General features: G+C 44.1%; 1 protein-coding gene across 1 annotated transcript in view; it reads left to right on the top strand.

Annotated features, from left to right (window-relative positions):
* LOC131562615 (multiple epidermal growth factor-like domains protein 6) overlaps positions 1-21,732 on the top strand; it is a 189,767-nt gene extending 168,035 nt beyond the window's left edge. Inside the window, exons 24-37 of the mRNA XM_058812439.1 lie at positions 1,380-1,508; positions 3,107-3,235; positions 3,716-3,841; positions 5,165-5,293; positions 6,826-6,954; positions 7,963-8,094; positions 12,974-13,102; positions 14,031-14,156; positions 14,590-14,718; positions 16,867-16,995; positions 17,301-17,429; positions 18,118-18,243; positions 20,741-20,869; positions 21,263-21,732. Coding sequence (XP_058668422.1) covers positions 1,380-1,508; positions 3,107-3,235; positions 3,716-3,841; positions 5,165-5,293; positions 6,826-6,954; positions 7,963-8,094; positions 12,974-13,102; positions 14,031-14,156; positions 14,590-14,718; positions 16,867-16,995; positions 17,301-17,429; positions 18,118-18,243; positions 20,741-20,869; positions 21,263-21,342 — 1,751 coding nt within the window. The 3' untranslated portion in view covers positions 21,343-21,732. The remainder of the gene's footprint in view (positions 1-1,379; positions 1,509-3,106; positions 3,236-3,715; positions 3,842-5,164; positions 5,294-6,825; positions 6,955-7,962; positions 8,095-12,973; positions 13,103-14,030; positions 14,157-14,589; positions 14,719-16,866; positions 16,996-17,300; positions 17,430-18,117; positions 18,244-20,740; positions 20,870-21,262) is intronic.
* Positions 21,733-22,646: the final 914 nt, after the last annotated feature.

The raw sequence follows: 22,646 nt of genomic DNA, 5'->3' as shown, positions 1-22,646 counted from the left end.
GGGTCAGAGGCTGTCAACCAAGCCTGCCTCCAAGATCAAGGTGGTTTCACAGCTCTCTTCTGTCACCAGGGACTTGCTCTCCCACAGCACTGCATCATGTTCACTGACACCATGAAAGGCAGAGAAGTTTTGGTGAAAATTCACTGTTTGGCTGTGAAACCTGGAAGATGTCACATTCAGCAAGTGCAGGACACTCTCCTGGATCAGGGATCCAGGCTGTTTGCCTCTCCAGTGCATGCCAGAGGTGCTGCAGGGATGAGAGGCTCTGACAGGAGCCCCTGCAATGCGGAACAAAAACCGTGCAAGGAGGCGATCCAGCTCCATCAACCCCCTTTGTATTATTTTGGGTGATATCTGAAGAAAACAGGGTAGCAGAGCTGTCTGTTCTCCACCATCCAAAGCTATCCAAATCTCCAGTGCAGTGGAGACTTCAGGAATTTTATCACTGCCATTTTTCACAGGCAGCAGCACTGAAAACAGAGTGTTGCTTACCAGATGACTGAGTTAAGTTTTCACCTGGGAGCCAGCTGCTTAACCAAACTCATTGAAAATATCACCCCTCTCTGACCAAAGAATGAGAGTCTGGCTGAGCACAGGCACCCAGCTGTGAAAAATGAACACTGAAAACAATGAAGTTGTCAGTTCTCTGACCAGGATGCAAATAAATACGGGCTCTGTCAGGCTGGCAGTTCTGCTGGACCATTAGTTTAGCACAAAGACATTCTGCAGAGCAGGGGATGACAGCTGATCCATCACCCCCAGTGATCCAGCCCCTCCATAGAAACCTCTCCAGAATGGGCTGTGATACATATTTTTAGCCCACATTATTAGGTTAGGCTTTCATAAGACACATTATCTCTAAACTGCAGCGTGTTGCAGAGCAGTTTCAGTTTATGTGATCTTAATTTGCAGAATATTTTTTTTAAATGCCTTTTGCAGTTTATGTATTGGCTGCTATTGTGGACTTAGCAGTGCTGAGTTAAGAGTAGAACTTGATGATCTTAAAGGTCTTTTCAAACCTAAATGATTTTACTATTGTTTCTAGACTCAGACATGGTTAATATATGGGGATTTAAATATAAATATGTATTTCCAGGAACAGTGAAGTCACCATTCCTTGAAGTGTTCAAAAAGCATGTAGACACAGAACTTTGTCATTTGGTTTAAGGATCATAATGGTATTTGGCCAAAGGTTGGACTGATGATCTCGAAGATCTTTTCCAACCTTAATATTCTATGATTTTATGTGGACTTAGGCACCTTATGAAGTGAAAATGTCACTGGAGCACAGCTCCAACCTGATTTCCCTGGCACTGCGTTGTGCTCTGTGCTTCCTTGGACACTTCCTGATGGGGTTTTATGGAATTCTGTCATTGCAGCCTGCCAGGGGAACAGCTATGGGCCGGGCTGCAGGAGCACTTGTCAGTGTCACAATGGAGCTCTCTGTCACCACGAAACCGGGACGTGCCTCTGTGGCCCGGGCTGGAAAGGAGCCACCTGCCAAGAAGGTACAGTTGGAAATTCAAACCCCTGCCTCTGGATTTTAGGGGGGAAAAATAAAACCTGTGTTTGGGGAAAGCCCACTGGTATTTCAGCTCTCAGCTCGTTGCCCTGTGTTGTGGTTGGGTTTGGATCTGTGGTGACGTGAATTGGTCCATTAAATTAATCCGTGGCACTGTGTTGTAGGATCCCAGAGTGCACAGGGCAGAGGGGTGAAACAGCCATAAACTGGAAAGAGAGCTGATTTGGAAGGCTGATGAAGGGAGAAAAGGTCCATAAAACTCCCAATTATGATGCTGAAATGAAGCTCTGTTTCTTTTCTCTGGGCTGCTTTGCTGTCCCTTGCACCAGACTGATCCTCGGCATTACCTTGTGCTGTTCCAGACAGAGCCTAAATCCAGAACATGTGAAAGGCATTGAGCCTTGCAGCCTTGGCAGTCAGAGCCATACATGAGGCTTAAGCACGAGCCCAGCTCCACAGAGCCTTAAGTAGAGGCTGGCAAAGAAAGGCTGCACTGTGGCTTGCACTGCACATCCTAATCCATGCATCCAGGCAGTAGGAAAATCTGTCTATCCCCATTGCAGGAACTCCTTGCTCTGTGCCTTCCCCACGAGGTCCCTGGGGTGGCAGCAGTACCATGGGGCTGGGAATGCTGCTGTGGGTGCTCCTGGGTGAGCAGGGATTTGGAGTCAGCACCTCCACTCAGACTCTGCCCTTCAGCATCCCAAGGGGATTGCTAGGGAAAGGGGATGAAAGCTGGCAGGGGTAGAGTGATATTTAAATTTAGCACATTCCCCTTTAAAAACTTGATATGAATTTTTAAATCCTTCCATGAAGGATTTAAAAATTGGGAAGACACAAAGCTGTTCTTGATGACATGTACCTAAATTTTTGTTTTGTCCGAAGGCCACAAATACAAAACCAAAATGAAAGTTACAAAAGCTGTTTCAAATACACCTTTTCTCTTCAAATACACATATGGAGATTTCTTTTCTCTTTGAAGTGAGGAGGTAGAATAATTATGTGAGACTTGAGGAGCCATCCACTGGTGCCTGTGCTTTTCGAAAGGCAGATCTTGTCCCTGTTTCTGTCTTAAAGAGGTGTCACTCTAGCATATGGCAGAGCTGTGTGATGTTTTTCCAGAAAATTATGTTCTATCCATAGAAACTGGTTGTGATAGGAATTCATAGACTTCTCTAATTAAAATTAGGTAAATGATGAAATGTCATCAGCCAGCTGTGGGCAGCAGGATCAGTTAGAGAAGGAGCTGTGATTGTAGGAGGACTGTACAAAGAAATTCTGAGGACAGGGAAATCAGGAGCTGCACTCCCCAGTGTTGAGAAAACTGGAAGGGACAAAAAAATGGGTTTTGTAAGTACAAACAGAAAGTCTCAAGGTTATTTGGTGAATCACTAATTCACTTCATCACCTACTTTGTTCCAGACCAGCTTTACGATGATCAGAGCAATTCCTTACTAGTTGTGTCCCCATTTCTGCTTGCTTGTACCTCCCACAGCACCTTCCAGAAGGTGGGAGAGGTGGTGTTGAACCTGTGTCCTTCTTCTGCACCTCCTGATGGAAGGTTTTCCCTGTCTCCCCTTGCAGCCTGTGACCCAGGGTGGTACGGAGCAAACTGCCTGCAGCGCTGCCTGTGCCATGGCCAGGCCACCTGTGACCCTGTGAGCGGCCAGTGCCAGTGTCCCCAGGGCTGGACAGGGACAGCCTGTGAGCTGGGTGAGTGCCACCACCCCCCCCAACCCTCCAGCACCTCGGTTCAGTCACTCTGGAAAGAAGTTCAGTTGTGCTGGGGTCTGGTTTGAGATGACCGAGAGGAAAAAGGATGGAAAACAACAGGTGGGGAGAAGTTAAAAAAAAAATGGGGTTGTTTAGTCAGAAATGAGACATGATATTGGAACTTGAAGATATCCATGGTGCTGGAAATTTGCTGGCAGAGGAGAGAAGTTGTCTATTCTTTGTCCCTTGGGAACAGGGAAGACAGGTAATGAGCTCCATTTAAGGAGAAAGAAGGAAAGAAAGGGTTAAAGAGAAAAGTGGTGTATTTCTAGAGAATTTTCCTAAAGGAGGCTTCAAAGTTTCCTTCACTGAAGGTTTTTAAGCCCAGTTTAGGTGGCTCATCATATTGCAGAGGCATGAGGGAGTTCCTGCTGGTGTTGCTCCAGCCTCACCCTCATCATCCTCCCCATCCCATTTCAGAGTGTGGGGCCGGGCAGTTTGGAGAGGGCTGTGAGCAGAACTGCAGCTGCCACCATGGGGTGTGTGACCAGTCCTCAGGGAAGTGCCTCTGCCACGCTGGCTGGACCGGGGACCGCTGTGATGTTGGTAAGGGTAGCTCCTTCTGCACATCCTTCATTTGAACCATCAGCCATTTCTGCCAGTTTTCTGTTTTTTTATCTTAAATTTCCAGTATTCTGCAGGCCAGCCAGGATTTGTGCACTCTCACCCGTCTCAGACCCACAGGCAGGTCTCTGTCCAACCATGCTCTTGTTGAAATCATTTTATCTCCTCCTGCCTCTGTTCCCTGCCTGCTAGCAGTTCAGGGGCACAGTTCGCACTGCTCAAACATCTGTCCCTGTGTGCAGAGTTGTGTCAAAGCAAACAGCATCACCCTCTCCATGGACCTGTCTGGATTTACACTCCAGTCTGTGATTCATTCTTTGCAAACTTTCCTGTGCACACTCACTAGCAGCCAGCATTAAACACTTCTAATATTTTTAATATCTTCACTTCTGGCCATGCAGTCTGCTAAATATCCTCCTGAGCAGGAGCTCAGGCAGGGAGGATCCTGGCTGGTGGCCAGTGGAGGCTGCTCCCCAGGCAGCAGGATGCAGGAAGCAGGACTCTTGTAGGACTAACCAATATGATTAAGCAGAAGCCATTTATTGTATAGATTATACCACATTCTACAAACTGCTGCACATGCTAATTACACACTTCTTGATTGGTGCTTCTATCTTGTCCATGTGTTCTGCATGCACTTCTCAGAGTATTGGATACAGTCCCGGTGGTTCACAGCCCTCTGTTATCTAGTTCTTGCAGTCTTGATATTCTGTTTCTCAGCCTCTTCTTCCTTAATTTAGCACAGTTTATGTCTTGGTAACTATTGTATTTGTGGGGTGACCCAACTAAGGGAGGAGTGATGAATTTGACTCCATGTTCTCAGAAGGCTGATTTATTATTTTATGATGCTATATTATATTAAGGAATGCCATACTAAACTATACTAAAGAATACAGAAAGGATACTTACGGAAGGCTAACAAGATAATAATGAAAACTCCTGACTCTTTCCAACGCAACTTGGCACTGATTGGCCAAAGAGTGAAAACTCACAACAGAAACCAATAAAACAATCATCTGTGGTAAACAATCTCCAAACACATTCCAAAGCAGCAAAACACCAGAGAAGCAAATCAGATAATTATTGTTTTCCTTTTTCTCTGAGGCTTCTCATCTTCCCAGGAGAAAAATCCCGGGCGAAGGGATTTTTCCAGAAAACATGAATGCCACAGGTAACCTTGATGAGCTCCTGAGGATGCTGATGAGAATAACTAGAAGCAGCCTGGCTGCTGCACGCTGTGGCCTGAGCCTTGCAGATCAATGCCCCAGCAGGTAGAGCATTGCTGCTGTCTCTGCTTGCCCCCAGGCTGCCCCCCGGGATTTTTCGGCGAGCGCTGCGAGGAGCGCTGTGACTGCGCCCACGGCAGGTCCTGCCACCCCCAGACTGGAGCCTGTCACTGCGAGAGGGGGTGGCGAGGGAGGCACTGTGACAAACGTGAGTGGTGAGGGGACAGCTCAGCTTGGGATGCACGTCCCCCCAAACCCAAGCTCATGGCTGTGGCTGGGCATTTTCACACCCTCGTTCCATGGGGTGGGGCTGGCGGTGCTCGCAGGGGTGGGTGCGTGAGTTTTATAGTATAGTATTTTAATAAAATAAACATGGAGTTGTATTTTTATAAGGTTTTTTTAAGGATAAACTGTCTAATTAAGAAATGATACTTAACTTATTTTTTATTTTTAACTTAATAACTAACTACTTGTGGTTTGTTATGTGCACTGTTTTGTCTAATTACATAATACCACCCAAACCCATGAAGAAGGTGAAGAAAGAGGACTAGCTTCTACCCTAAAACCTCTATCTTGCTTTATATATACTACTATATATTGTAAATTTACGTCCACCAACGAGGGGAGAGAATGATGTATCTGACTCTATCTAATTAGAAGGCTAATTTATTACTTTATTATACTATATTATATTAAAGAATATTATACTATACTATGCTAAAGAATACAGAACAGATACTTACTGAATGCTAAAAAGATAACAATAATGAAAACTCGTGACTCTTTCCAGAGTTCTGACACAGCTTGGCCCTAATTGGCCAGTGAGTTAAAACAACTCACATTGGAGTCCAATCAAGCAATCACCTTGAGTGAAACAATCTCCAAACACATTCCACATGAGCACAACACAAGAGAAGCAAATGAGATAAGGATTGTTTTCCTTTTCTTTGAGGCTTCTCTCTGCCTTTCAGCTTCCCAAGAGAAAAACCCTGAGCAAGAAGATCATGTTCAGAGAATGTAAATAACTATATTCTAAATATATTGATTTTATATATAGATGTCACTATAGAGTGTGGCACAATGCAAAGCACCAAGACTCCATCAGAAAGGTGTATAAGAGAGATTTATTATAGCACCATGTTACTTCTATAGTTTTTCAAGATATTTACATTTACTTAACAGATGCATTCACTGCCCGTTGGTCATAAGAAAGAAACAAAGTTCTCAGTAGGTGAACATGGAGCCACGTCATTCTGTGAGCCAGCTAGAGTCTGTATTTTTTAACTTTCTCTCTTCCATCACATTGTTGTGGGGATAGCCTTGGTGTCTTCCTCAGGAGAGACACAGGACTTTCCTTATCTTCAAGAAGCCTTTACTGGCTCACAAGAACAGCACAAAATGCCTTTCCTACATATAGATATATATATAAATATATATTCCATATATACTATATTCTAATTATATTTGATACTATAAATCACTGTATTCTAAAACTTTATCTCTTAATACTTTAAGTTTTCCACCCTGTGATATCACGCACTTCTGTTCAAATTCCACACCCACAATCCCAGTTCCATCGTTCCATTTTGGAAGCCTTCCCCACACCCTCGGGTAAAACACAAGGTGCTCCCTTGGCGGTCAGCGCCTGTCGGGGCAGCGAGTGTGACATTCTGAGTGGGCAGGGCTGCAGCGGGTGGCTTTGTCCCCTGTGCTGTCCCTGACGGGTCGGTGTCCCCGCAGCCTGCCTGCAGGGCCGGTACGGCGCGGGGTGCGCGCGGCGCTGCCGCTGCCCCGCGGGACAGCCCTGCCACCACCGGACGGGCGCCTGCGGATGTCCCCCGGGAGCCACCGGCCACGGCTGCCACAAGGGTGAGTTCCTTGGCACACCTCAAATGCTTCCCTTCATAATCTGTTTATTGAATCAGAATGTGGTGTGGTGTGGTGCCTGAGGAGGGAGGAGACGCCAACGTGATGGGAGGGGAGATGGCCAAGGGTTCTTGTCCCTTGCCTGGGTGGTGTGGCCAGCTCTGAGCTCTGTTTGGGCTGCTAGCCAGGGGCTGAACTGGCCCCAAATAGGCTGAGGATGTGCCAGTGGAGCCCTGCCCACGGCCAGTAAAGCAGCAGCTCAGCTTCTGTTTGTCTTATCCTTGTGCTAGGCTATCTATTCCTGCTCTCAGAGCTCATGGAAAGGACATTTTCTGCATTCTTAGCATGGAATTTGTTCCCCAAAGCTGTATTTAAAAGCAGGCTCTTGTTTTTAACTGCAACACCCTGATTTTGTTCCTCCCTGCAAAACTTTGCCTGACCCCTGTGTTAGCCAAAGGAGAGCCAGCAATAAATAAGAATTGAAAGGACTGACATTGGTGTCCATTATCCTCCATCAGAGGACTCTAAATGCTGACCCACAACCAGGGCAGCTTAATGGAAATGAGATGTTAGAATTAAATGTGGAAGGTCCAAAACCTGTAGGCAATGTGGCTGTCAGCAGGCAGAGTGAAACCTGTTGATGTTGAGGTTTCAGCAGCTTTGCAAGTTTAAACTCCCTGCAAAAGGTAGAATGTCTTTATCCACACGCCTGGTCCCTTGGGAGTTATACTGTTATTTTAGTCAATTTCACCTGACATTTCCCTATGATTTTTTTTCTAGTGACAAGAAAATTGTATCTGGCCCTTGACAGCTGGGCACAAATTGACTGAACAAAACAAAATCAAGCATTCAAGTAACCCCCAAGTAAATGTAATAAATCCAAAGTCCCGCAGGAGAGCGTCATTCTGTAGGCAGGGATTTTATTTAATAAATTTCAGCCCGCTCTTTGTTTGAGCACTATATTTACCAAGACAAATTTAATTTATTGGTTTGCATTTCTTCTTCCCAAAGCTTGTCCGGCGGGCACGTATGGGCAGGACTGTCAGGGAGTGTGCCAGTGCTCTGCTGAGAATCAGGAATGCCACCCTGTCACCGGCCACTGCTCCTGCAGCCCGGGCTACCATGGGGCACACTGCCACCTCCGTGAGTATTTTCGGGGTTTCTGCCTTTCTGACAGAGAACTGAGTCTTGCAGGAGCATCTGCTGGAGCTTTGGGTTCATCCGTGTCAGTACAGTGGTGACTGAGAGAAGTAGAGACTAATTACAATATGAAAGTTACAGCATTACAAATAAATTATAGTATAGGAAGTAAGCATAGAGTGTGTTGATTTACACTGAAAAAGTAGTTGTATTATTGCAAGGAATTAATTTTAAAAATTTTTATAACTTTTTAATTCTAAAAAAATTAATTAATAATGTTACTTCAAAAATGTAATTAATTCAATCCTTCAAATTAATTTTTAAGCCCACCAGATTTACCAGCTAAATTCTTCCCAATCTCATGCCATGCTAAAGAATGTAAAGATCATTCTCTGCACTGCATCTCTCAGCTACACCTGGATTTTGTGCAGCTCTCTCATTTCCAAATACCAAGTCCGAAATACTTCCCAAAATCTCTGCGTGCTCATGTAAGGACAAATGGTTATGAGAAAACAACAAGCTGAAATTGGCAATAAATCCAAGTGATTCATAAAGTCCTTTCAGTTACAGAGCCTTCTGAGGAACAATCAAATTAAACCAACTGTTACTCTGGATTGAAAAATGGTGACTAGTGGAGAGGACAAAATGCCAATTGGCCCAATGCTCCATCATAAAAAATATTCCCAGATCCACATGGCTCATGCTGGTATTTTAGGACATCTGTAAAGTTGTTTTTGGTGGAATGTGGCAACTGATAAGAAACATATACCAAAGCAGCCAATAAAGGAGACAGTTAATCACCTTTTTATTTACAACTTTAATTTTGGTTTTACCCCACGGCTTGTAGTAGTCTCATTTAGAGGAGAAAAAAAGGGAAGAAAAAGAAAAAGCTGTTGTCTTTCTTGCTCAGTTTTTCTCTCTTTGGTGAGTGCTGATTTATCTTTCTTGAGAATCCAGCACAGTTCTGTTTGGCTTAATTGCCTTTTGGTGTAACAAAAGCCAGTTGTCACATTCAGAGCTCTAGTAAGGGTTAAACCACTGTTTTATTCCTTGAGCAGAAATAGGAGAAAGACTCACTTTAGAGATGGGCCTTTGTATTGCCATCACGTCATCACAAGTTATTCTTTAAAATATAAATTATAAATAAAATGCAAAGGATTGATCCTGTCCTCCTTTGTGCATCAGTTTTTGCTGTGAGTGAGATCGAAAGCTGGCCTTCAACACTGGGGCTGGAGCCATCTGGATCCATTATACATTAGATTATAATAAATGTTGTAGTAAAGCAGTAGTGGAGATCAACTATTTAACAGGATCATTTTAAAAGATTTAATCATGGTCAGCCTATTACCTTTATGTAGCAATTTCTCAGTAGTCATTGCCTGTGCGTGTAGCACTAAATCTCTCATTACAGTAAACGTCCTCAAACTTACTTAGATACTGAAGGTTTTATTTCAGAATTTTAAAATTTAATGCTTAAACAATTACACTGAAGTTCTGATAGAAAAGATATAAAAGGACTCATTGCAAAATAAAATGAGTTTTGCTGCATTCAGGGGGGATTTTTGCCGTGGATTTCTGTGTAGCTGGGATTAAACCTAAAGCGTATGAGATTGGAGATTTCATGGTGTTTTGTACTCTGACATTCCAAAAATGTACAGCAAATTCTTAAGCATGGGTTTGTTAGATATTTATTGGAGAAATAATGAAATTATGGAAGCTCACAGAAAAATACTCATCTATATTGGTGTTGTTCCTGTTGTCCCCTGTGCCACTCGTAGACAGACACAAAAAATAGAAGGAGAACAGTTAATTGTGGATTATTTTAAGTTCAGGTCAGTGGAGGGATAGATTGTGGGCCTGATTCTGAAGTGACTGACTGAAAACCAAGGATGGCTGGCATGGCTTTGGTGGGAATACTCCACGCTCCTGCTGTCCTGCCTGCAGGGAAAGCTGGGGCTGCTCCAGGGTGAAGAAGCTCTCGATGGAATATTAAACCAGCCCAGGGAGCCGCTCCCAAATGGGCTCTGGTCCAGTCAACATGTGGTTGGATGCTGCTGGAAACAGTTCCTGGCAACTGTTGCTGTATTTATGAAAAAAAGGTTCAAGAAAGTATCTATAAAAGGTGTAGTTGGCTGGGAAGTCAAATTTCCAGGAGCCAAGAGCAACGGGGCTTTCATGTTCACAAATTTTGGAGTGAGGAGCTGAAAAAGTCTCTTGGCATGGTGCAGAGGAAGCAGACAAACTAGCAATAAGGTTCCCATCACTTGTCCATAACTTGGTGGATGGGCAGATCTACTTGTTAAAAGGAGTAAAAAGCAATAAGTGGTGGTGAAATTATTTAAAAAAAAAAAAAAAAAGCATGGTATTTTTCTGTGACATTGACTGGGCTGGGAGTACCCAGAGCCAGAAAGATCTCACCAGCTTCACCCTCAGGCTGAAAGTGACAGGATGTGTCAGAAGGGATTATTTGACAATGTGATTTAATAGCATTGGTCAGAAAACCTCAGTGTGTGCAATTGCTATGGAAAGATTTAGGAGCTCTTGGTCATGACAAACCCACTCAAAGCAGAAGGAAAATCAGGAAATGAGGTGGAAATCTGGCTGCCACTCTTTTGTTCGCAGAAAAAACATAAGTCAGAAGCACAGGAAACTGTTAAATTAGAAAATGTCTTTATGAGATAACTGGTGGTGCAAGAATAGCCCTGTTTGCAAAGGCAGAGCCTGCTGTAATGGTGGGACATGGTGCAAATTGCCCTCGTTATCTGCCTCAAAATTCTTCTGCAAAGTACTAACAGATGAGGTGGCCTTGTTATTGAGCATGTGCACGGTGCAGCAGCTGAACATGCCCTGCATGTGCTGCTCCTTCTCGAGCCAAAATACAGGAAATACTGCAAGGACAAAGAATTTGGGAAGGAGGGAATTACTGCATCCCAATCATGGAGCAGCTCCTGCTAGCATTGCACTAAGGAATAGCTCTGAAAGCTTTGCCAGGGAGAAGCAGCATCTTTTGGAGTCTGGGAGACAAATTTTTTTAAAAAAAGGAGAAAATCCAAATGATGACCAAAAGGAAAAAAGGGGGAAAAGAGAAACTCACATAGAGTAATTAAATAATTGAATCTGGATGAGTCCTTCACTTCAAGTCTTGGTGGGAATGAAGGGGTAGTTGCAGGGCTCACTCCTTGATGCCAGGGCTTGCACATGAAACAGATTTTGCACCCTGGCAGATGGAAGCACTGATGACAGAGCATTCATTGAGAAGAATCTGTGTTTGGGAAGGGCTGGGGAGAGTATCTGCACGTTATAAAAGCATGTATCTGCTTAGTCCTGATGATCTGCTATCCTGGTTTGAGCAGAAGCCAAGGTTCAGTTTTATTTTAAAAGGCACCCCTTCAAAGTTTCCCATAAGCTCTCCCTCACTATTGAATAGCTCAGAAAAGCCAGAGATTTCTCCAGCCACTCAGGCCCTGCTTTCGTGCCTTTAGGAAAGACAGAATACATGAAGTTATTTGTGCACAGATTGCAAGGGATCTGTTGCTTGGAGACGTGAGCAAATATATTTTCAACCAGGTTTCTAAAGTAGCCACAGACTTTCCTTCTGCCAGGGAAGAGAAGGAAGGGGTGAGCAAAGAAATGGCATTTGGAGGTAGTAGCACAAGTGGAACCGTTGGATGATGATCATGCTGCTCAAGCACCAGCTACTCCTTCCACTACACTGGAAAATCAGGGGAATAACCTGCATTTCTGGAGTTCAGAGGTGGCACACTGGAGGCTCACTGGTGCCCCTGCCCAGCAGCTCTGCCCAGCTCTTCCCCTCAGTTCCAGCCTCCATCACTAAAGGTCATGCAGAAGATGTAAACTAAGCATGACAAATACATTTACATTCTCCTGATCTTTTGTTCAATTCTCCTTGAACATTAGCTGTCCAAAAAGTAACCAGAAATCCTCACTACCCCTGGAAACCCTCTCCACAGACAGTTTGTTGCCATGTAGCACTGGCTCAGCAATCCATCCAGGTGTGGTGATTCTTGTGGTTCTTAAAAAATACAGCTGTTTTATTTTTCCTCAGAGAATTTTCTGGCTCTACATTTAAATAATGTTAATTCCCTATCTATCTTCTGAGGAGGTGTCTTCTGAAATTCTGAGTTGCTGTCATGTGCACATTTTCATGGTCTTCCATCCACAGGGTTGGAAGGGAACTTAAAGCCCATCCAGTTCCAGTCCATCCACCTTCCACTGTCCCAGGTTATTCCAAGCCCTGTCCAGCCTGCCCTTGGACACTTCCAAGGATGGGGAATCCACAACTTCTCAGGACAACTACTAACAATGCCAGCTCCAGTTTGCAGGGAAGGAGTAGATTATAGAGGAAACAAACTTTCTCCAATTTACATTTTAAGAAGACATGACCTAACCTATGTCCATGCTGCTAAAAGAGGCAGGAATGGCTCACAGCTTCTCACTGACTTGGGCAAACCAGGTGGCTGCTGCCCAAGGAAGAGGGAGAATGACCTCTTACCTCCTCTGTAGGAGGAAAGAGGAAATACAATCATTTGGAACAGAAATCCCAAGAGGAAAACCTCTGTAGAACAGGGCTTGCTTTTCTTGCTACTGTCGCATCAGGAATATGGGAGAGCACAGAGCCAGGAGCAGCAGCACTCAGTCCAGCTCTCCAGCATTTGACAGTGCAATCAGAGCTGTCCCAAGGGCACTTTGTCCCAGGGAGCCACCTCCTCCTCAATGCCTACTACTGGCCCTCTGGAAGCGAATAACATTAGAAAATGAAAATCAAACTTTGATTGAAAGCAACAAAGCGCTTAAGACATGAAATGCAACAGGCCCAGTAGCAACCTAACCTAATTGCTGGTTATTTTTTCTTTTAAAACAGGGTGTCCAGAAGGTACTTATGGTTCAAACTGCCAAAATCCCTGTAAATGCATGAACGGAGGCCGCTGTGACCCTGTGTCAGGAGCTTGTGATTGCGCTCCCGGTTTCATCGGAGCCAACTGCAGCAAAAGTAAGCCAACATTCATGTTCTGCTTCTGTCAAAACACAGCAAAGAGAATCATTTGCATAAGAGCTTGTCTGAAGAAAAACAGACAGATCCCAGCTACCTCTTCCTTGAATTGTAAATCAGGATTCCAGCTTTGTAAAAAAATCTCTTGCAAAATATTTTCCCTCACTCCTTCATGCATAGAAGCAAGGACACTTACCCCAGGATTACAACCTGCTTGCCCAAGTTTATTTCTAGAGCCAGCTCAGCATGCATTGCTCAAGTTCCTTCTTCCTGTCCAAAATTTCAAGGTTGAGAAATTATCTCAATATTTTGCTTCACACTATGGTGCCATTAGTTTCAATAAATGGGAAAAAGATCAAGTTTTGTCATGGCAAAACTGGTAAAGACTCCATGGCAACCCTACTGTTACTTCTCTGTTTCAGAGCTAAATGCTGTGGCTGAATTTCTGTGCTGCCTCCAAAGCTCTGGTCTCTGTGAAGTTCTCTTCAGCTTATTCATAGAGAGGCAATGTTTGAATGTTTGGCTGCCCACAGCTTTGCTCTTCATTGCTGGGCAGCATCAGTATTAAGGAAGGAAAGATGTTTTAAGCTGGAAGGATAAGCAGCTGATATTTCAGTTGTACATTAACTCTTCTGATAAGAAGGACAGTAAATATTCTGTGTGAAGTTATGGATTACATTTATAATCACACATTTATTATTAATTATTATAATCACAGTATAATAATGGGTTATATTTATAATTACAAGTAGTCTCAGAAGGTAAAGCAGTCGTGTCTTTGGGTGGGTTTTGGCTTCACGGTTGATGTTTGAAGTGCATTAAGGGGAATAAAAACAAAGCCAGCTCTTCCCCAAAGATTATAGCTGTGTTAAAAATGAAAACTGCCATTGGATCCTGTGGGTGTTTAACAAATCCTGTGTTCCCTCAGCCTGCCCTGAGAGCTGGTATGGGAAGGACTGTGCCCAGCCCTGTGCCTGTGGCAAAGGCCAGTGTGACCCACGGACCGGCGAGTGCACCTGTGCCCCCGGCCACACGGGACCTGCCTGTCAGCAAGGTAACAGAGCAGCACCAGGTCACCTCCCAGGGGTGACACATTAAAGTACCCAGCAAATAAACCCAGTGCCAGACATTGTTCACAGCCAGGGCCTTTGCTGATAAGGCTGCAGTTTGGGGCGCGCAGCCTCTGTCCCTCCCCGCTCCATCACCCAGCCTAATCCTGCCCACACCTCCCTGCCACCCTCTGGGGCACGGGGCTCTGCAGGAAGCTGGGGGGCTGTGTCAGGACAGAGTGTTTGCGTGAAACTGATAATAATCATGGAAATGAATAATAATCATGGAAACTGATAATAATCATGGTGGTGTCCCACCACCCTAAGGAGCCCCTAATCACTTGGGATACATGTGTTTGTATTTATTCCATGTCACCTTCATCCTTTCCTTGGGGTGCTAATTTTTGGGTTTTTTCAAACTTTGTTAATTCTCTGTAGTGTGTCCCCAGGGACAGTATGGCCCCAACTGCCATGGGACGTGTACCTGTCAGAACAGTGGCATCTGTGACCACGTGGATGGCAACTGCACCTGCGGGCTCGGCTGGACAGGAAGATCCTGTGAGGAAGGTGATTTCCTGCTTCCATGACAGTGGATTTGTATACTCAAACTGGGGTTTGCGGTGTCCTCAGACAACCACAGACAAGGACAGTTTCAGAACTTCCCCTAGTTAGAGCTTCAGGTCTTTTTTAAGGATAGTAGTTTTCCTCCTGAGTCCTGCTCATGAATTCCCTTGCACCCTCATTATTTCTTTCTCAATCTGTTATTTCTTCTTCAGTCCAACTTTTGTGCTCTTTTTTCCATAGGAATGTTGGGTTTTGTCTTCCTCCATGTGATCCTTAGGGCAGGAGAAGCCTGTGTCTTCTTCCTCACTGGTTGTATTCTCTTTCATTTGACTCTGGAGTTGAGCTTCCCATGTGTAGACTTCTCAGATGTTCTAACATCTGTCCAAAGCAATTGAGATTCTCCTGCTCTCTCATCCTTATTCTCCCTGACACCTGTCCCTTGTGCAAGACAAAGCACACTAACAGAATAAGCTCATATTCTACTCCAGAATCTCTCCTGTCAGCCCTGTCTTCCCACAACTGTCCAGTCCATCTCCCAGAAACCATTCTGCATTTCTGTGCTCCTGTTTTTCTCTGTAGGTAAGAGATATCTGTACAGTTATGGACTTGAATGTTCAGGAAACAAGTTTACTGGTATGAAATGCAAGTAAATAGTTCTAAGTACACATTCAAGACAAATGTCATCATTAAATCATAACTGCCATGGTTCAAGCTCTTCAACACCTTCCCAGATTCTCATTTACAGCACTTCTGTCCCTGACACCTCAAATATTCACCTCAAACTCCATATGTATTTATAGCAAGAACTGGTTGTTACAGGGGAGTGTCCCTATATAAAAGTGTCATCTAGAAATGACACTTTTTAGCAGCACTCTGAGATGCAGCTGTTCCACTCTGCATCTGAGGAGAGTCAGAGCCCTGCCGTGCATGTGTGCAGAGGAGGAGCAGGGAGGACAGGAAAGATGCAGCTGCTCACAGTGTGAGTGCTGTGAGGATTCAGTGGGCAGTGAATGCTCTCTGGGCACAGGCTCTAAAACATTTGCAGTTAACCAATGTCTGGATGACCTAGCAAAGGCCACCTGTGGTCATCTCCATTTGCCTGTTCCTGTAGTCACCCATAGAATGAGTTGGGGCTGCCAAGGCTCAGCAGAGTGCTGCAGGTAGCCCCACATGGAGAAGTGGATTATGGGTGTATCTCATAGATAAAACATCTCTAGAGTGGAGCACAGGAGGCAGACATGCACACACTGCATAAGGAACTGTGTGTTGTATCACTAGAGAGAGCTTCACTATTTATCTTTTGACAGAGGGAGTGAAATTATTGGAAAATTGAGTCTTGATCTCCACAGCAGTGTGGGTTTGAGTGTGTTGTGACTGGAAATCAAAGACAGCTAATCAGGCATCCTTTTAATAGAGCTTAGATATGATGTTCCTGGAAGATCCTGTCTGGCATTTGCAGGGTTCTCAGTCTGATTATTTGGACGACCACGCTCATTTAAGTTCGTCTGCCCAGATTCAAATTATCCCAGCAGTGGGAAGTTAACTTATTCAGAGATGATGCTGAGGTTAATTATATTGGCACAGTCCCTTCTGCATGACTTGCCTTTCAGTAATTTGAGACGTGTTTAGTTCTGTAAAGGCAGATAGCTCATTATACATGGACAGACTGTTGCTATGTGTGAAAAAGATCCTCCTGGTTTTATTAGGAATTTGAATAGTGTGAACTCCAATGATAACACAGAGGAGGAAAAGCTTCATGTTTTCTTTCACACTTTTTAAGTGCCTAAAAGAAAATATTGCTGTAGATAAAGAAAGAAAAAAGAAAATCTAATTTATGCTATTCACTACAAGGCTTTACAACACATGGTGTGGGTTCAGCATCGAGTCTGTGAAGAGAGAAATTGAAAAAGGCAGACTGTTAAAAGTGAGGAAATTGCTGTTCAAACATCTATATAATATAAAAGATTTCTCACCAAAGTATGTAAATGCATCATAGTTGTGCAGAAATCCTGTGTCTTCATAACAAATATTCATTGGTCTGTAAATTACTCTTTGGCTATCATCTCTTGGCAATGCAATCTATCACATATCAGCTTTTCTGGGTGAGGGCAGTGATTTTTGTTTGTGTTTCTGTCCATGTCCTGCCAGCAGAGTGCCTCCCAGGAAAGTATGGGGCAGGCTGCTCCCTGGACTGCCTGTGCCAGCACAATGGCACCTGTGACAGGTTCACAGGGTGCTGCAGCTGCCCCGAGGGCTTCTACGGACACTCCTGTGAGCACAGTAAGTGGAGGCACTCGGGGTAATTGGTAATAATTGGTAATTTTCACAGGTTTGGGGCTTCAGAGGAGTCAAGAAACACCTCACTGGTTCAGTTAAAATTTTGGCATGTCCCAAATCATCCACCTCCTTCCACATCTTGCATGTCTCTGATGCTGGATGGTACAAGTTTAAAAGCCCATGGCATTATAAGATATAAGGATAAATACAATTTTTTGTTGGCTGCCAGGGAATGTCACAGAGAATACAGAGGATTTTAATGGTGTGTATGATTTTCTCCGTGAACCTTCTTCATTTTAATTTTTCAGGGTGCCCCCTTGGATTTTATGGGCTGGGCTGTCTTCAGGCCTGTGCCTGTAAAAATGGAGCAAGCTGTGATGCAGTGACAGGACAGTGCCTTTGTCCTTTGGGTTACCATGGTGTGCTCTGTGAAAAAGGTACTGGTACACCTCTGATGGGAAAGAAAAAAGAAAAAGGAAAAAAAAAGAAAAAAAAAACACCAAAAAATCCCAAAAGCAGAACTCATTGTAAAAAACATCATATAATTACTGAAATATTTGTTGAGAGCCACTTCTTCTATATTTTGAGCTTAATGAATATCCTGAAACACTGAATTTGGGACAGATTTCCTGTTCTACAGCTGGGTGTTCCCATTCCCTTATAAATTAACTACTCTGGTTCCAATTAATACAGTGAAAGTCCTGGTCTCCGTGATGTCTTGCAGCAATGAGTTCCACATGCCATTTATTAAAAATAAGTCCCTTTTACTGATTCTAAATTTGCTTCTAAAACTCCAAATAAGATTATTAAATAGGTGCATGTCAAACCTGTTGAGTGTTATGGAGGGGTCTTCTAGAGAGTTCTAATTAAAAATAAAAATAAATGCCAGCTACATTTCTGGGACAGATTTACAGATACCTTTGAGAACTTAGATTAGACAACCCCAACAGAAGGAGAGCTCGTATAAATAATGTGCCCATTCCACTATGTTTGATTTCTTCATTAAACTTGGCATTTACACTGATTTCATTTATGAGCTTTCCCCTGAGACATCCTGGGAAAACTCTGGGTTTATTGTACATTTTGCCACTCAAACATGCATCTAAAGTGTTCTCTTGCTGTCAGGCTGTGCCAGAGGCTGGTTTGGTGAGGGGTGCCAGCATCAGTGTGACTGTGGAGATGCTCCTTGTGATCCAGAGACTGGGAAGTGCCTTTGCCCGCCTGGGAAGACTGGAGACAAGTGTGACATTGGTAAGGGCAATATTTTTAAGGGCTGGACTGTAAATTGTTAAACCACTCTGACCTGTTGGCTTCTGAATAAGTGTAAAAGGACATTTGCTGGTGTTGAAGAACACATTGTTTGTAGAAAATTGCTCTTTGTGGTTATCAACACCTTTATCAGCAGGCTTGTGCCTCTTGATTTAATCAATATTTAAATTGATATCCTGATAGGAAAACTGTTCATGGGTCAGCTGTAAAATGTCATTTGCCTTGAGTTTTGGAGAACACAGGAAGAATAGACCAAGAAACTTTACAAATGTGGCGGGGAAGACTCCAGAGGGTGCAGTTGGTCACCAGGGGCTCCACTTGCTGTGTGCTTTGTCACACTGACACTTGTGACCCTTTTCAGACCAATGCAGGAGTATGTCCAGCTCTGGATTTGCTTCTCCTGAAATCCCCACAGATGAGGGTGTGGAGCTGCAGCAGCTCAGGGACTTTTAACCCAAATGTAATTCCCTCCTTTGCAGCACAGGCTGCACTTGGGCTGTGTGCGGGCCCACAGGAGCAGAATTCTTCTGTAACAAGGATATAAAAATAGGTGAGGAATTTTTCCTGTAGGTAAAACCAGTCCCACTGCTGTACCCTGGTGGGGTTGGGTGCAGGGTTGAGAGGCAGCAGTGGCAGATCCTGAGCCAGTCTCTGGTCACAGCTGTGGCTCTGATCAGAGCTCAGGGCCAGGTTGGACAGGGCTTGGAGCAGCCTGGTCTGGTGAAAAGTCTCCCATGCCTGTGGTTGGAACCAGCGGAGTTTAAAGGTCCCTTCTAACCCAAGCTGCTCTGGGATTCTGTGATTATGATGGAGCAGTTTTAGGGTAATCACTGGAGTAAAAGGAAATGCAGTGGTTTAACTGAGAGTCAGAAAACATTTGTAATCCCAATGCTATGACAAACAAGGTAAAAGGAGTGAACATCCATGTGCTGCTGTGGAGCTTCACCAGGAGCCACAATCCTCCTGACCCCCTGGAGCAGAAAGGGAAAATTATTTCTCCTTTTGTTCTAGGATGGGGCAGAAATAGATTTAAGCAGGCTGTTATTAATACAAATTGCTGTGAGCTTAAGCATTAGTGCAACTTGCAAAACTAAAATGGAAAATCATTTGTTTCCCTCTGGGCAATGTCCTGTGGTCAGGAAATGAATCTCTCAGTCTGCAGCACTGCTCCAGTGGGAACATGAGCCACCCTCAGTGCCCACACAGCCCTGGGTGTCCCTGGGCCTTTCCAGTAAAACTTTAGGCAGAAGTGGAACGCAAGGGGGAAGTTCAGCACCAAAAATGGGAATTGAGGTTTTCTTCCTCACAAACTCTGCGAGTCATTTTTATTTTTCTTAAATCAGCTAGGGTAGCCCCCATCCATGAAAAGCTGTTATGGGGTAGGTTTTATTTGCATTTTTATTTTCAATTAGGCTCAGTTCATCTGTGATATAACTCTGAGCAGCTGTGACTCTGCAGCAGCCATAAAGATAAAAGGCCTGATTTTAATTTGAACTCTGGTAAAGCACCCATTAAACAGGCAAAATGTTAATTAAAAAAAAAAAAAAAAAGAGAGAGAGAATATAACAGACTTTTATGGGCGTTCTTTTTCTGTGGTAAATTAACATTGCAGACTTTCAAACAGATGTCTTAAATACACATTGTTATTAACATGAAAATGTGGTATTACATAAATTAAAATCAGGTCCAGAGGTGTTTGGGGAGACCTTTTCTCATAACATTTCCTAATTGAAAAGGCCAAGCTCGGAGCGCACGGGGCGAGTTCTCCCACGTGCTGGGGCTGCAGGGCTCAGCAGAGCTTTATTTACCTGAGGGTGCTCGTGGGAGAAGGCAAATTCCCTGCTTACAGGGTTTTCAGAGAGGTGAGGGAGAGAGGGGCATTGTTTGCTGTGTTTCACACCCTGCCTTGCGACCCTGCTGCTCATTTTCCTTTCCTGCCTGTCCTCTGGTGCTTAAAAAATTGCAGTGAGGATTTACCAGCCTAGGTATGAATGTATTTGCATTTGGAAGTGAGATTTTTTTTTTTTTTTAGTGAGTTTAATTTGCCAGGATGCAGCAGAATTGTGCAAGACATGAGTATCTATAAAATGATTTAATTCTCAGTGTCACGTTCTGTGGGGGAAGGCTCTTGCCCAGCACGTACTGACAGCCCAGCCACGCAGGAGGGACAGGGGCAGGAGATAGTGTGGATCCAGGACGCTGACAGCAACTTTCCTGAGCAGATCCCAAGATGTTCTCTGTTGGGCTGTCAACCCCTGTTTTTACACCAGCAATGATTTCCATTCTGGGAACTCTTGGGGACAGCTGGGCTGCAGCTTGGGCAGAGCGTGTGGCAGACGAAACTCGACGACTGCCGCGCTTTCCCAAATGTCGTGCTTGAATGTGAACAGATGTGGGTGTCTGAGCAGCTTCCTGATCCCACAGCAGGGAGAGGCTGCCAGGAGTGCTCCCCGTGCCCCAAACCCTCCTGTCCTTGCAGGGTGCAGGGCAGACAGGTACGGCCCCGGCTGCTCGCTGCGGTGCCAGTGCGGCGGCAGATCCCGCTGCGATCCCCGCAATGGGAACTGTGCCTGCCCCAGCTCCTGGAGGGGCCCAACCTGCACTCAAGGTAACCTGCCCGGGGTGCAGCCTTCCCTGCGGGGTAAAACACCTCTGGCTGTGCTGGTGGTCTGTTTGGATGGGTGGGGTCAACTCGTTAAGTTGTTTGGGTAATTTCTCTTCTTAATGAAATAGAGTGCGGAGGGAAAGTTTCCTCTCGGTTGTGGTGTAATCACAATTCCTCCTTTAGTTTAGGAAAAACTTTGGGAACCTTCTGATTTAGAGGTGTTTTATAGTTTTGCCTGCCCTCTGCCTCTATGAGGAGGCCGCTGTAACTCCCTCCTCTACCTTCTTTTCAAGGCTACCATTGATTGAATTATTTAAGTGTAAATTGTATAATCTATATAATATTTCAGTATTAGGTTATATGGACCTGAAACCATGTTTCTACTTAATTCTCTAGGTGGCCCTCCAAAGCTTCCTTTTTATGAAGAACAAGCTCAAGAAAGAGGGAGTATTTTTCCAAGAGCTCTACAACAGTAACATTTGGACTAATAAATGAACTGTTTTATATGCACAGACGGTATTTGAATTTGGATATGAAAACAGTTATTCAATTCAGCTTGAATTGTACTGAAGTATTCACACTTCTTATGGAAGACTACAGAGGCCATTTAGTAGCTGGATCCTTTTAAAGAGTTGAATCTGTTTCATGTGTTCATTCCTAGCCTCTTGCCCCTCCATTAATCTACTCTGGACATTCTTTCTGGTATTAATATAATTCATTTCTTGAAAGCCTGGACATGTTTTTAATCAGAGCAGCTCCAAAGAGTATCAGGATAAGCTGCATGTAACACATCACCATGGAATGAGCCACACTCCCTATCAGGGACTTTCTAAACCCACTTGACAACCAGCACCAAGTTTGAAGAGTATTCCACAGATTATTTCTCTACGGATTCATTGCAAAATCACATTGCACAGAAACTAGAGGGATTTATCAAGTTAATTCCTCTTTGAATAACGTGGTGTGTTCTAGAGAAGCATGCAATCTAATTTTGAACTTGCAGCTGAAGAAGAATCTGCTACAATCCAACAAGAGTCCTCAACACGCTGTTAATTTATTTAAGAGCATCTTCTGCATTTCTGGTGTGGTTTGACTGATTGGAAGGTCTCTGTCTGAATCTGTCTTCCAAAGAGCGTGGTGTCATCTGCCAGACTCTCCTGGCACCCTGTGTTCTCACATCTTGCCAGATGAATTTCTCAGTGGGTTGTCAAGCCAAACTGTGCAGCACTTCTCATCAAACAGTATCTGCTAATGCAGAGAAGGTTTTATCTTGAATGGAGAAAGCAAATTGTAAGCAAGGAGAGATGCTTAAAGATACTGTCTCTGGGGTTTGTGTTTGTATTGAGCAATTTGTTTTCTATCAAGTCATCTCACAACAGTCCTGCTCCCGTTCAGGTGCTGGTGGTCACCTCATAGAGCAGAGACATTTTGGTGCTATTTTGTCTGTTTAGGCAGGTTTTCCTTTGATATAGGACTATGTCATTATAAAGAAATGTATGTTCTGTATTTTAATGTTCTGTTAACCAGACTAAAAGATTTCAGAGTGCCTCTTTATACCTCTCTTTAGGTTAGGAGTTACAAAATCTGTGTAGTAACCACTTGATTCTGACTGTATCAAAAGTACACTCAAGAAGGGGCATCAGGACCATGGTAGGCACAGAGTATGGGCAGTTCCAGCTCTTGTGCTGACACTCCATTCTCCACCAGAGCAAACTGCAGCTCTGCAAGAGCAGGGTTTTGTTTTGCAAGAGACAAAATGACAATAACTGATGGTGGCTTG

The sequence above is a fragment of the Ammospiza caudacuta genome, chromosome 11, assembly GCF_027887145.1.
Source record: "Ammospiza caudacuta isolate bAmmCau1 chromosome 11, bAmmCau1.pri, whole genome shotgun sequence".
In the NCBI taxonomy this organism is placed as follows: domain Eukaryota; kingdom Metazoa; phylum Chordata; class Aves; order Passeriformes; family Passerellidae; genus Ammospiza; species Ammospiza caudacuta.
This window is presented reverse-complemented; position numbering and strand designations above follow the sequence as displayed.